This window comes from Lissotriton helveticus, chromosome 10 (assembly GCF_964261635.1).
Source record: "Lissotriton helveticus chromosome 10, aLisHel1.1, whole genome shotgun sequence".
NCBI classification, from domain to species: domain Eukaryota; kingdom Metazoa; phylum Chordata; class Amphibia; order Caudata; family Salamandridae; genus Lissotriton; species Lissotriton helveticus.
The window spans coordinates 618619727-618634282 of NC_136071.1; the positions used below are offsets into that span (position 1 = coordinate 618619727).

Sequence of the window (14556 nt, forward strand, 5' to 3'; positions counted from 1 at the left end):
GCACTCATCCATCAATACATTTTATACTGTGTGTCACCTATTCTATAAAGGTTTACAATATCTAACCACATATGCCAGGAATTGGTGCGAAGTATAGTGTCACTGCTTAAATTCTGCTATTACAAAATGCCAATAAAATATTTTGTCACCGTTATTCTATAGAATAGAAAAACATGTAATTGTTGATTTATATGAAAAAAAATGAAGAATAACTTTGAGAAAGGTACAATCAGCTTACCCGATATCCTTTGCATTTTCATACGTCGAGCCTGGATGCGTCCCTTTGCTAGGCGCTGCTTTGCTATGATACATCGGATATGATCAGAAAAAATGAATCTGGCTTGGAGGATAGGGAAAGGCTTGGAATGTGGGCTAGATGCAGGCTTATGAATTATGATGTTAAGAGCCCGACTGTCATCTTCAACACCAGTCACTTGCATATCCTGCAGAAAAACATCAGAACATGTTCTGCACATAATTCTTTATTTGGTGAGTGTAAGACTGAAACTTCTTACAGGACAGTTTTTAAATAGCATACCTATTAACCCACAGGTACAATATCACTGTACTACAAATGTTTAAAGAGAACTTTGAGAATCTACCAGAATTACATTAGACACAAAACACCTACAAGAACCTGAAAGCACCCCAATACCACGCAGTCAGGAGATGCAGTAGTATTTACAATAGGTATGTTTCCCAAACTGAGGTCTTGGTTTACATTCACAACACTAACCGAACACTAACATTGCTCAAACACTGTCTGGAGATTTGGGATATTTTAGCAGATAAAAAGCCACACTTAGCCTTCATTACGGAAACTTGGTTAGATTGCAACTCCCTTGATATTGCCTCCGCCCTTCCTGCTGGCTACAAATTGCTAAAATGCAACAGATTGGGGCGGAAGGGAGGATCGTTAGCCATTCTTTTTGAAGATTGCTTTACTTGTCTCTATGAACCTGTGGCTCCACTAGGAAACCATGAGATCTTAGTTTTCCAGGTGTCCAGTGGGGATTATAAAATGTTTGGTGGAGCAGTAATTTACAAGTTCCAGGATACAAGTCATAATTCAGTGCCAAACTGCTATCTCAGCTGTTCCCTGCTTGTCTGAAACATAATCATTTCCTGGTATTAGGCAATATTAACGTCCATTTAGGCAATATTAACGTCCATTTTGAAAATACTGAAGATTCTGTAGTTAAACAACTGTAAAGTGATATGCAGATTCTTCAGCTCAAATAATTAATCAAAGGACAGATCCATATTGCCGGGCATACACTTGATCTCCTATTTTCTAATAAAGAGTCCATAAATGTCTCAGGAATTGAATCCCTTACCTGGACTGCCCACTATTTAATCGTTTTTTCCTTTATTTTGCTGGTTAAGAAAACCAGCCCGCTCACACACTCAAAAGTGGTAGAAGGGCAGTAGAATCTCATAACTTCAGATCTGTTTGCTTCCTACTACTCTTTAACCCCTTCTGCGCTCATGACGAGCTAGTCATGAGTTGTGCCGCTCGCACGCTCATGACGAGCTCAGCTCGTCATGTAACGCTGCTTTTTGAAAAAAGCCGCGCAGCGCCAAAATAGCGGCCGCACGCATGCGATTAAGAGATCAAACTGCCTCAAGAGCACCCCCTGAAAAGATAGAGGTGGAAATGCTAAACTTAAAAATCACCAACAAATTGGATCAATGTGCCCCCAGACTAGAAAACAAACCTAATAGAAAAACACCATCCGAAAAGTGGTATTCCCCAGGAGAAAACAAGTTACTTACCTATAACTTCAATTATTCAGTATTGGCATCTTTCATAGATTCACATGCTTGAATCATCCCCGCCGTCGAGGTGGGAGTCTCATGGTACAAATAAAATATATACATAACAGTAATAAAACATAATACAATAGACTATAATGGATTGTACAGTCACTACATTAGCCCATTCTTGTCCTTTTGTAAAAAAGAACCAAATCTGAAACACAGCTAATCAGGCTCTAGCACCCTCTAGGACACTCCACAGAGAGGCAAGTCCCTCAGATTTTTTAACAAAAGTGAGAGTAAGTATAGATTAGCAATAAGGGAAGCATCTCCAGGGAGGAGGGTGGGTCGCATGTGAATCTATGAAAGATACCAATACTGGATAACAGAAGCTATAGGTAAGTAACTCCTTTTCTTATTCAGTATTGGGGTATCTTTCATAGATTCACAAGCTTGAATCAGAATAGCTAGCAATAATGGTATATAGACTTTATTGTTTGGTTAAAAACCATTACAATTTAAAAACATATTCGATTCATTCATACAAAGGACTGCTGCGTATTACTGATTCGGGCCATTGTGGTAGTTCAGTATCTAAAAACTGCCATATCTCTGGATCATCCTCGGTGGAACCATATACATTTACTAATGTTACATTGAGGCCTTTAATGCTTAACTCCACAATAGCCCACCTCCCCCACCGGTCTTCTTTCTTTCTTCTAACCCTCACATCCCTTCTCCTCCCCAGTATCGCAACACCTCTTGTCCTAGATCCTTGCCTACTGGCAGCAAGTGCATCAAACCCTAACTGATTCATCAGATAAATCTGCTTTTCCTCTATATGGGTTTCTTGTAGGCATACTAGGTCCACTTGTAGGGTTTTTATATAAGCTGCTACATTCGCCCTTTTCCTTGAATCATTCAGCCCACATACATTTATAGAGACTAACCTACATGACATTGTGTATTAAAGAAAACAAAACCATCCCTTCCTAACCCAGCTGTTCCTTCGCTCCTTCTCTCCCCCGCTCCAAACTTTCTCCCTCTCCCTCTTCCTTTACTCAAAAATGTAGTCAATGAAAAAAATAGATAATCAATGTGTGCTATCTGCCATATCCAAACCATGCATTTCAGCTGCTTTTTGGTTCCCCCCTTCCCCCTCTCCCCCCTCCCCTGTCTCCCCTCCCCCCCCCTTCCCCCTGCAGGCAAATAGGTCAGCAATGACCTATGTGTGGACGCTTCCTGGTTGTGTTAGCCGCACCCCTCTCCCATCATCTCCAGTGTGCCCCCCCTCTCTACAGTCTAATAACTATCAAGTCCCAAAGTCCCATAGCGATGCCTTTCCCCTCAGTGCCCCTCTTTCTTCGCCCTTCTTAATTCCTGAATAAACTCCTGTGCTTTCACTTCTGACATAAACATCCTGACCCTGCCCTTTGTAACAACCTTCAGCCTGGCTGGGAATAGCAAATACGCCTCAGATCCTAAAGCCTGAAACTCTGAAATCATTTTCCTCAGCCTCCACCTCCTTTCTACTGTAACGTGGCAAAAGTCAGGCCTTGTAAAGAAAGTAACACCCTCCGCCGTTCTTCTGCTGTCTGGTCTGGCTTTCTGGATAAGTTCCTCTCGGAGTAGAAAGTTGCCAACGTTCACTAATATTGCGCGGGGGAGTGGCGCTTTTGACCCTCCTTCAGCTCCATATGGTTTTCGCTGGACAAAGGGGAACCTATGTGCCCTCTGTACCTCTGCCTCCCACTGCCACTGGGACTCCGGGAAAGCACCCCTTAGTAGCTTGACCACAAAACCCCTTGGATCTTGCCCCTCCAGCCCTTCTGCCACACCCAAAATTCGAACGTTATTGCGCCGCTGGCGGTTTTCAAAATCCTCCATCTTCCAGAGGATATCATCCGCCTTTTTTTCCTGTTGTATTTTGAATTCGCTAAAACTGCGAAGGTCATCCTCGATCTTGCCTGTTCTCTCCTCCACCTCAGAAACTCTCCCAGCCAGCCCTTCATACAGTTTATTTGTCTTCCTAAGCGTCGTTTGAATTTTCTTGAAGTCTTGTCTCGTTTTACGACTTGTGGATCTTGCTTCGGATTGTATTTGTTTCAGCATACTAAATACTTTCCCCAAAGCATCATCCTGATCTAGACCTGGTTCTGACTCCTCTTGATATGTCTGTGATGTCGCCGAATAATCCCAGTCCAGCTTCCTCTCAGCACCTCTTTCGTGCCTTCGTCGCAGAGACTGCTTCTTTTTTAATGTAGATTCTTTGTCTTTGTCTATGTCGGTCTCAGAAGAGGTAGAGGCCACCCAGGATTCATCCTCCTCCTCTTCTTCAACCTCCTCCTTCTCCACCTCTCCTTCCTCCTCTGAATCTGACATCTCCCTCTCCTGCTGAGTGGAGTCAGAGTCCTCGCCCACTGAAAAGAAGTATTCCCCCTCCACCGAGCATAGATCCTCCCTCTCTTTCTCCGTGTGGTGTCCAAATGTTAGGTTGTCAGCCACCAAGCTAACCGAGCTCCCCCATGTGGGATTAGGGTTTTTAGCACTTAGTTCTGCCTCCACCTGCATTATAGCCTGTAGCATGTCGGCGTTTTCCTGCCCTTTCACACCACTTGCTTTTTGCACATTCTTACCGTTTTCACTGTCCGCGGTAGTCTTTTCTGTGGGGAGACCCCTCATGGACATTTCCTTTAATCCCCTCTTTCCAGCGCCCATCTCCGCTCCGTCTGCTGCCTCCTGGTTGCTCCTGCTGGCGTCCTGCATGGGGCTCGTGGGAAGCGGAGAAGTCAGCCCAGCCGGTCGCTTGGCAACCGATGCCTCAGCGTCTCTCGCGCTCTCAGCTCCTGTCTCCGCTGCTGGCGCTGCTGTTGCGTCCACGAGGACGTTCTGCTGCCATCCTACACCCTCGGGCTCCCCCTCTGCTCCTGTAACACCGCGGGCACCGGAGACGCATAGACTTCTGCTGGCGGATCCTTCTGGGTTGCCTGGATTACCCGGGCGGGTGAAAGACTCTGGTAAGGTGGGCTGTCTGGAAGGGGTCCCTTTGTTTTTATTCATCCCAGGCTTTTCGTTCCTTTTGGTGCGCTCTCTCGCCGTAGCGCTCTCCACTCTGCCGAGCTGATCTCCTTTTAGATCCGTCTTTTTTCTGACAGCGGGCTCGATCACCTTCCTTATGGCACCAGGGTTCTTTGCCGGTAACTGTGATTTCTGCATGTTAGAAGTCGCTGCAGCGGCGGGAGTTAGATTGCTCGCCTCGCTGGGATCTTTCGCTTTCTTCTTATCAGACTTTACAGGTTTTGGCGGCATTGTGTACCAAACGTTCCGCTCTTTAACTGTCAGTGCTGCTCTGTTCACCGCACTATTCACTGCACTGTTCACTGCTCGCTTGAGCAGGCTGGCTGCGAAAACTCTCAATCTCCACGTTAATCTCCTGGCCAACCTCCCAAGCTCAGCAACCACCAGGTCTCCGAGGTCATCCGAGTGCCTGATATCTGTCCATGCCGTCTCTAGCATCTCATCGCCTTGATTAATGGGACCCAGTCTTGCATTCCTGTCCGTGCAGAGTTAGGAGCAAAGTCTAAGAATCAGAGCCATCCGAGGGGGCTAATACTGTCGTTCCAGCGCCAGCTTTCTCAAGCTAGCATGTCAGATAGGAGAGAGGTTCTGGTGCGACTGCTCACCACAACTCACCCGCGGCCATCTTGCCTCCAATATGTTGTGGTGATTTTAACATGCATGACCCTACAAGCTCATTTACGGGTATAGGAGTGGCATATAATGGTAGAAAAAGAAAAGTAAATAGGGCTATTGCAAACATGGTTAAAAACAATCTCCTGGAAGACCCTTGGATAATGCAGCACCCACTGTTAGATGGAAGCACTTTCTTTTCGGCACCTCATCGGGTGTTGGTGAGATTAGATTATTTTTTAGTTTCAAGGTCTTTGATTCTGGGGACACAGATTGAAAAACAGCCAAGGATTATCTCTGACCACAGTCCACTAATTCTGACAGTTAAGGTCCCACAAGTACAGAGTAAGAGGCCCACTTGGACATTTGAGAGGAGTCTTCTTCAAGACCTCGAGTATAGGAAATACATGGAAGGGTGGATCAGGTCCTATTGGGAGATCAATCACGGAACTGCCTCTGTAGGGCAAACCTGGGATTGCTTTAAAGCAGGTGTCAGAGGGGAGACATTGAGTTATGTGCTGACCAGACACAAGAAAGAGAGGGTAAAGAATGAAGCTATCCGACAAAGGATAATTACTGAGGAAGCAAAACTAGTTACTGCAGTACAATCCAAATCTAGCTTGGAAAACATACTATTAGCACTAAGTGCATTGAGGGCAGACGCAGTAGAAAGTTTCTCGAAAAAACTCGCAGAAAAATACCTGGCTAAGAAGGAAGAGGCCTTTGAGTGTAGTGAGAAAGTGGGCCACATACTTGCGGTTAAAGTTAGACAACAGAGGGCAGCTGCGGAGATAAAAGAGATAATGGATCCAATGGGTGTCATTGTCACAGACTCAGATAAGATCAGAGATGTCTTTAGAAGTTTTTATGAGAAATTGTATACACAGGAAGATACAGAGGGAATAGTTGAAATAAGGAATTACCTTAGAGGTATGTGCTCACCCTCTGTCACAAGGGAAGAAGGAGAAATGTTAGAATCTACCTTAAGGCTGGAGGAATATATCGATGCACTAAATAGTTTACCATCAGGGAAGGCGACCGGACCCGATCAAATTCCGGTTGAATTTTATAAAGTGTTTCGTGATTATCTGTTAATTTATATGTTTGAGGTTATGTTATTTGTACAACAAGGGGGGCAGTCACCAGATTCATGGCGTGGGGCTGATATAATTGTTATAGCTAAAAAAGGGAAGCCCGCAACCCTTCCTGGTTCCTACAGACCCATTACACTAATGAATTCAGACAGCAAGGTTTATTCTAGGATGTTGGCAAAGAGATTAACAGGCTGTATAGAACACTTGGTGAGTCCATCTCAGCATGGTTTCATACCGGGGAAGGGCACGGCACAGCACGTCAGAACTCTGATCACCATGATTGATGCGGCAGAAGTCACAGGCGACCCTATTTCAGCACTGTTTCTAGACGCTGAGAAAGCCTTTGATAGGGTCGCCTGGGAATATCTATGGGAAGTTATGAAGTGGTGTGGTATTGGTCCAGGGTATATAGGAGCAATACAAGCCCTGTATAGAGACCCGGTTGTTAAAATTAGAGTAAATGGAGGGCATACTGAGTTAATACATATACAAAGGGGGACTCGCCAGGGCTGCCCGTCCTCCCCACTGCTATTTGCCCTGTATATAGAGCCACTATTACGCAAGTTAGAGGGAAACCGGGATATCCAACCTATGGTACTAAACAATTGTACTGTGAAAACTCTCGCCTATGCGGACGATGTCGCTATATTGACCCCAAATCCGGATATAGCCATGGTGGGAGTAGAAGCAGAAGCACAGGCATTCGGGCTGATTTCAGGATATTGTTTGAATAAAACTAAAACCCAGATTATCATTAATAGGTTTGCTACAAGCTCAGATAGTAGGGTGGTTAAGAATGCAACATACCTAGGGATTGATATATCTGTAAAACTGGAGGAGTTAGTTGAGCGCAATATGGAACCACTGGTAGCAAAGGTTAATAGCGATCTGGAAAGGATAAACAATCTACATCTGTCTTTGGTCGGTTGCACAAATGTGTTGAAGATGATGGTTTTGCCTAAATTTTTGTACTTATTCAGATCAATACCTTTAAGTTTTGAGAACAAATGGTTCAATAGGCTGGAGAGCGTAGCTAATAGATTTATCTGGGCACGAGGAAAACCCGTAGGGCTTACAAATTTATCTCTCTGCCAAGGGATAGAGGGGGCTGGGGTGCTCCAGATTTCAGATTATATTATTTGGCTGCCGCTCTCCAGTATATGCAGGGAATAATAGGAGGAGGTGTGGGGTCATCAAAGGCTGTCACTATGTCAATCGAAGCCTACTCAGTGGTACTAGGACCAAATTCCGCAAACTGCTTCCTGTACTTTACGGATTTGGGCTATCTTAGAAGGCAGGCATATAAGACTCTTAGGGCCGCACTTAAAATCTGGAGTACTTTTCAGAAAAAGATAGGTATGGGTAGATTCAACAGGTACACGAAAGTTTATAAAAATAAATCCTTCCCGGAAGAGATTTTTGCGGATTCAGTGATGGCGAGCTGGGAAAATAAAGGGATACATCAAATTGGGGATTTATTAAACTCAGAGGGGATTGTACAATTTGAGGAACTGGTTAGAAAATATAAAATAAATAGAAGGGACTTCTTCAAATACCTTCAGATTAGGAGTTTTCTTAGGAATAAACAAGGGGGGCCGTTGGGCTTTCACACAAATGACTTGATGGAAGGGCTAAGTACTGGGGAGGAATACTCCATTAGGCTAATATATGCTGCACTGACAAAAACTAGTGCAGATGATTTGGATAAGCATAGGGCCAAATGGGAGGATAGGATAGAGGCTGCTCCTGAATCATTCAACGAATCAATGGAATTAGGGCGGTCCATGCTATGTTCTGCCCCCTTGCAATCCCAGCACTACAAAACATTATTCTCGCTGTACCATACTCCAGCCAGGATTGCGAAATGGGGGGGTACAGAGGGTATTATATGTCCCAGATGCAATTCTACAGAGGCAGATATCGTTCACATGTTTGCTACATGTCCCCAACTTTATACGTTAATTAAGGACATCGAACAATTTTTAGTCAACTCATTAAAGATAAGGACAACCTTTACAGTAAGCTTAATTATGTTGGGAGTAGACGCAGGAAATGTCCAAATGGATTCAGGTGATGTAATGTTTATGTTTATGGCAGCAGCTGTCTTCAGATTAATGTTAGCAAGGGTATGGTTAGATAAGAATCCCCCAACCTTGCAAGTGTGGTTATCAAATCTTATTGCTATACATAACTTAGAGAAATATATATATGCAAGGAAGGGTAGGGTAGGGAGAGCTCGAGGTATTAAGATATGGGGACCTTTGGAGAAATGGAGAACAGGAATAGGATGATCCATTTTGCCAATTTGCTAATTTGTCTTTTCTTTTTTGCTGGGGTTTTTCCTTATTTTTCATGATTGTGTTTCTTAGAAATGTTATAATATGATGCTTAAGTGTAGTTGATTTAAAGCTTCCGGCAATATTTGGGCAAACATATGTAGGAGGCAATATTTGGTATTTGCATTGTTTTGTAATGTGTGCTTTCTTTTGAAATCTAAAATAAAATATAATAAAAAAAAAAAAAACAAAGGACTGCTGCGTGAAAACCCTCCATAGCATTGTAGGCAGATAATGGTCAACGTAGGAAACACAATCGATTCATTGAAAGAAAAAAAAGCTTAATACAAAAAATACGGTGCTTGTAAATTACTTAAAACCTTCAAAAACATTGTGGGCATATAATGTTCAGCTGGGAGGCAGGGACGGGTCGGCTAATATTAGCAGTCTAGGGTTCTGTTGTTGAACCGGCAGACTGAATGCCGCCCTGCTGAAGTAAGGGAGATTTGACCCCACTAATGTCTCCCAACAGTTTTGACACCTTGTTGACCAGTTTGGTGAGCCAAATGTTCAGCTTGATGTTATCTGGGTTTAAGGCAGCGATTATGGCCTAGCGGCATGATCGAACTCCTAGCCTGATCCATTCATCCGGCAATAGTAACCGTCTATCTGCGAGCTTAGCAGGCATGCAAAAACTATGTATTCCATTGCTTTGGAGTGATAGCTGCACACCCTGCATTCAATGCTATTGCCTGAGTGGCGCCATTCAAGCAGGTTCTTTAAAAATGGCCAGTCACCCATCCTCAGAGCTAAAAACATTTGTTTCCAGTAAAGTGTAAATGTGCTTGATAAGTAGGGCAACTCAATGCCTGGTTTAAAGTTGGAAATTACTGCCCAGGCATGTTTTATTTTTGACAGTGTTGCCCTATCTGAATATAAAGACCACAATCTGACGCTCTTCTTGATGGCAACCTTTAGCACCGGCTGGGAGGGGTTTGTTCCCTAGAGTTCTTTGACTCCTAGTAATTGTAGGCTGTGATCCAGATGTTGCCGATACTTCTGGCTGGTTTGATATTTCGATATTTCTTGCTTAAGTCTGGCCTCCAGGGTGACCTCCCTGGCATGGCGCAGTCTGTTACAGAACTTTATGAACGCGCAGCCTCTACGCCATGCCGGTCCAGTAGGCCCAGTTCGAGTCCAACTTGGGCTGGCGAAGCTGATTTTGGCAGCCAAAAAGCACTTTTAAAAATTTTGATTGTTAGTTTGTTTAGTAAAGTACTTGTTGTGCACATCTTAATCTTGTGCCCGTACGACAGAGTTGATTATCTTCGCCTTCATGACTTTCAGCATGGGGGTTAGGCTTGAGCCAAGTAGCTGTTTTGACAGTTTCGCGGCAGCGGCCTCTAGTGACAAGACTTTGGTCCTTAATGTTTATTTTTGCTTGACGAATGAACACCTACGGTTGAGAAAAATTCCCAAATATTTGTAGGAAGATGTTGATTCGAGTTTTGCATTATTAAAGAACCACCCTCAGCGTGACCTCTTTTGCTTCCCGAAAGAAATTGTTTTAGTTTTTAGCAGATTCAGTTGTAAGGAATTTCTTATGGTGTAGGGAATAGCTAGCAGTAAAAGCCCATAGTTTTTTAATCGGATGGTGGTTATCATACGAATCACATTAGATACCTCGCAAAAGATATACATCAATATATCCACAACATATGCAACACAACATGAGAGAGGTATTATGCATAAAAAGAAAAAAATCATTAACATGTAACACTAATATCTTTCATTAGCATGGAATAAAATATTAACCTCTCAACAGAGGCTTACCTTATTGGAAAAGGCTGCGTAACACTGCTTGACCAACAGCTGATTCAGCTTCTGTAGCTAGATCTAAACAGTAATGCTGTGTAAATGTGTGCAAATTTTTCCAAGTTGAAGCACAGCAAATTTTATCCAACGGTACTCCAGCAAAAAGCGCCGCCGATGACATTGCTCTTGTGGAATGAGCTTTAGGTTTGACAGACAGAGGATGTCCTGCTTTAGAGTGACGGAATTGAATCGCTGATGCCATCAACCTTGCAATTGTTGGTGTAGTCACTGCTGTACCTGGTTTTTGTCCACCATATGAAGCAAACAATTGATCCGAATTTCGGATGGGTTTAGTAGGTGATATAAAGAGGTGTCTGAAATTCTATTTATCCAAAGTGTGAATAGCCTTCTCAACCGGAATTGAAGGAATGGGAAAGAAAGTACATAGGATAATAGGCTCATTAAGATGAAAGACGATGATATCTTAGGAATAAAGGTAAGGTTTGTACTGAGGCGGACGTAGTCATTGGTTAAATGTAGATAGCTGATCCACACCACCAAGAAGTCAGCATTCAAGGAACGTCTCGACAACAACGCACACAACAGCAAGGAACTCTTCACCATCGTCAAAGAGCTCTCCAACCCCAGCGCCGGAAACAACGACATCACTGCCTTGCAAGACCTCTGCGACTCACTCGCCTCGTTCTTCCACAGCAAGATCGCCGACATACACAACCGCTTCGGCGCACAGACACACACCCAACCACCGAACCGACACCCCCCACGAGCACCCTCCACGACTGGAACCCGATCAGCACCGAAGACACCATCCACACGATGAACACCATCCACTCCGGATCACCAACCGACCCATGCCGCCACCACGTCTTCAACAAGGCCGACTCCGTCATCGCACCCCAACTCCGGGACATCATCAACTGCTCCTTCAGCACCGCCACCTTCCCGGAGAGCTGGAAGCATGCCGAACTCAGCGCCCTCCTGAAGAAACCGTCAGCGGACCCCGCCGACCTCAAGAACTACCGCCCCATCTCGCTCCTCCCCTTTCCTGCCAAAGTCATTGAGAAGACCGCCAACAGACAGCTTTCCGCCTTCCTCGAGATGAACGGATCCCTCGACCACTCGCAGTCCCGGCTTCCGCGCCAACCACAGCACCGAGACCGCCCTCATCGCAGCCATGGACGACATCCGAGCCCTGCTCGACAACGGGGAAACAACGGCCCTCATCCTCCTGGACCTCTCCGCAGCATTCGATACTGTCTGCCACCGCATCCTACTGCAGCGACTCAGCAACATCGTAATCCAAAAGAAGGCACTGGAGTGGATCATCTCGTTCCTCACCGGAAAAACCCAGAGAGTCCGCCTCCCCCCGTACAGATCCAAGGCCACCGAAGTCATCTGCGGCGTACCATAAGGATCATCACTCAGCCCCACCCTCTTCAACGTCTACATGAGCCCCCTCGCAGCCATCGCACGCCAACACAACCTCAACATCATCTCCTACGCTGACGACACCCAGCTGATCCTCTCCCTCACCAACGACCCAGCCACCGCCAGAACCAACCTACACGAAGGGATGAAAGACGTAGCCGAGTGGATGAGGAACAGCCGCCTGAAACTGAACTCAGACAAGACGCAAGTCCTCATCCTGGGATCAGCACCCTCTGCCTGGGACGACTCCGGGTGGCCCCCTGCCCTGGGCAGCGCCCCCAAACCAACGGACCACGCACGCAACCTGGGCTTCATCCTGGACTCCTCCCTCTCGATGACCAGACAAGTCAACGCCGTCTCATCATCATGCTTCAACATCCTACGCATGCTCCGAAAGATCTTCCGATGGCTCCCCACCGAAACCAGGAAGACGGTCACACAGGCACTCGTCACCAGCCGACTGGACTACAGAAACACCCTCTACACCGGAACCACAGCCAAACTCCAGAAAAGATTCCAACGTATCCAGAACGCCTCCGCACGACTCATCTTGGCCATCCCCCGACACAACCACATCTCCGGACACCTGAGAGACCTTCACTGGCTCCCCGTCAGCAAGAGAATCACATTCCGACTCCTCACCCACGCACACAAGGCCCTCCACGACCTGGGCCCCAGGTACCTCAACGACCGCCTGACCTTCTACACCCCCACCCGCCAGCTTCGATCGACCAGCCACGCCCTCGCCACCGTGCCACGCATCCGAAGATCCACCATGGGAGGAAGATCCTTCTCCTACCTGGCAGCCAAGACTTGGAACTTCCTACCCATCCACCTCCGCCTGACCCAAGACCACCTTTCCTTCAGGAAGCAACTCAAGACCTGGCTGTTCGAGCAGTAGCGGACCCCCCTCCCCCAAGCGCCTTGAGACCCTCTGGGTGAGTAGCGCGCTATACAAATTCCTGATTGATTGATTGATTGATTGATAGGGCTGTTTGATAGTAAATACTTGAATTTCGCTGACTCTCCTAGCGGAAGTAAGAATCAACAAAAGAGCGATTTTCCAGGAGAGATACTCAAGTTCAACTCTGTGAATAGGCTCGAAGGGATGCTTCATGAGCTGCGCTAGAACCAGGTTAAGCTCTGAAGAGACCTTTCATAAATTGTTTGACCAGATGGTTAGAGCAAAGCGATATGCCACTTGAAGAACATCTGTAAGTAGAGACGGCGGCCAGATGTAACTTAACCGATGTGAACAAGAGGCCAGACTTGACTAGTGAAAGAAGATAAGGAAGAACCTTGTCTGGAGAACACTCCAGGGGATGTATATTATTATCAAGGCGCCATGAACAGAAACGTTTTCACTTCAGAGAATAGGTCTTAAGCATAGATGGTGCTCTTGCCTTAGCAAGTATATCTCTACAGTCCTGAGGCAAATCTAACTCCTTGAATTCAGAGAACTCAGAAGTCAGGCATGTAGCTGCAGCGAGGCTGGGTGCGGAAGGAGAATCTGGCCCTTGCTCAATATAAATAGTGTTGGAGACACTGGGAGGAAATATGGTTTGCATTCTAAGAGCAGGAGAAGCTGTGTGAACCAGTGGTGACGCGGCCACGGTTTCATTTTCAGTTTTCTGAGAAGTCTCGGAAGTAAAGGGTAAGTGAAAATTCCCGTCCATCTCATCATAAAAGCATTTCCCCAATTTCCTTTCTCTGGTTCCCAGCTGGCATAGAATGGGCATTTCTGCTTTGTCTCGGAGGCGAAGAGGTCCCAGTTGGGCCTGTCCCACATCTGGAAAATGTGTTCCAGGACTGACTGGTCTAGCTCCCATTCATGGCAAGAATTTGGCGTTCAGCTCAAGGTGTCTGCTAGACTTGTTTATTCTCAGCAGGTGTTCCACCTTTATAGAAATGTGGTGAGAAAGCAGCCATTTCCATATATCTTGAGCTTCCCAAGATAGGATGTGAGAACGTGTTCCTCCTCGCTTGTTTAGGTAATGCATGCAAGTGGTGTTGTCTGTCCTTATAAGGACCGAGGATACTTGAAGTCTTGGAAGGAAAGCCTGTAAAGCTAGACATATAGCCTGAAGTTCCAGGAAGTTGATGCACATTTTTACTAATGCTTTGGTCCATTTCCCCCTTATGCAGAGATCTTGAAGGTGTGCACCCTTCAAGAGAAGCATCTGTAGTAGGGATGAACTCTGGTGTTGGAGGAAGGAAGGTAAGCCCGGTCGAGATATTGCTGGAGCGCTGCCACCAAAGCAGAGCTGCCGGCATGACTGGGTTATCCTCACCCAGTCGTCGAACGACCCAGTCACTTGAAGCCATTGATTGTCTAGCTCTTCTTGAATAGGTCTCGTTCTGAGACGAGAGTGAGGTACCAAAAGATTGCAGAGGACAACATCCCGAGAAGATATTTTACCCTCCTCACAAAAGCGAACCTTCTTCTTCGTAGGTCTGTTGCTAGGGAAATCAGG

The 14556-nt window shown here is 45.7% G+C and overlaps 1 protein-coding gene across 3 annotated transcripts in view; it reads right to left on the reverse strand.

Annotated features, from left to right (window-relative positions):
- CLEC16A (C-type lectin domain containing 16A) overlaps window positions 1-14556 on the reverse strand; it is a 654120-nt gene that overhangs the window by 146342 nt on the left and 493222 nt on the right. For all 3 annotated transcript variants that reach the window (XM_078663155.1, XM_078663154.1, XM_078663156.1), the window contains exon 20: window positions 239-443. In XM_078663155.1, coding sequence (XP_078519281.1) covers window positions 239-443 — 205 coding nt within the window. The remainder of the gene's footprint in view (window positions 1-238; window positions 444-14556) is intronic.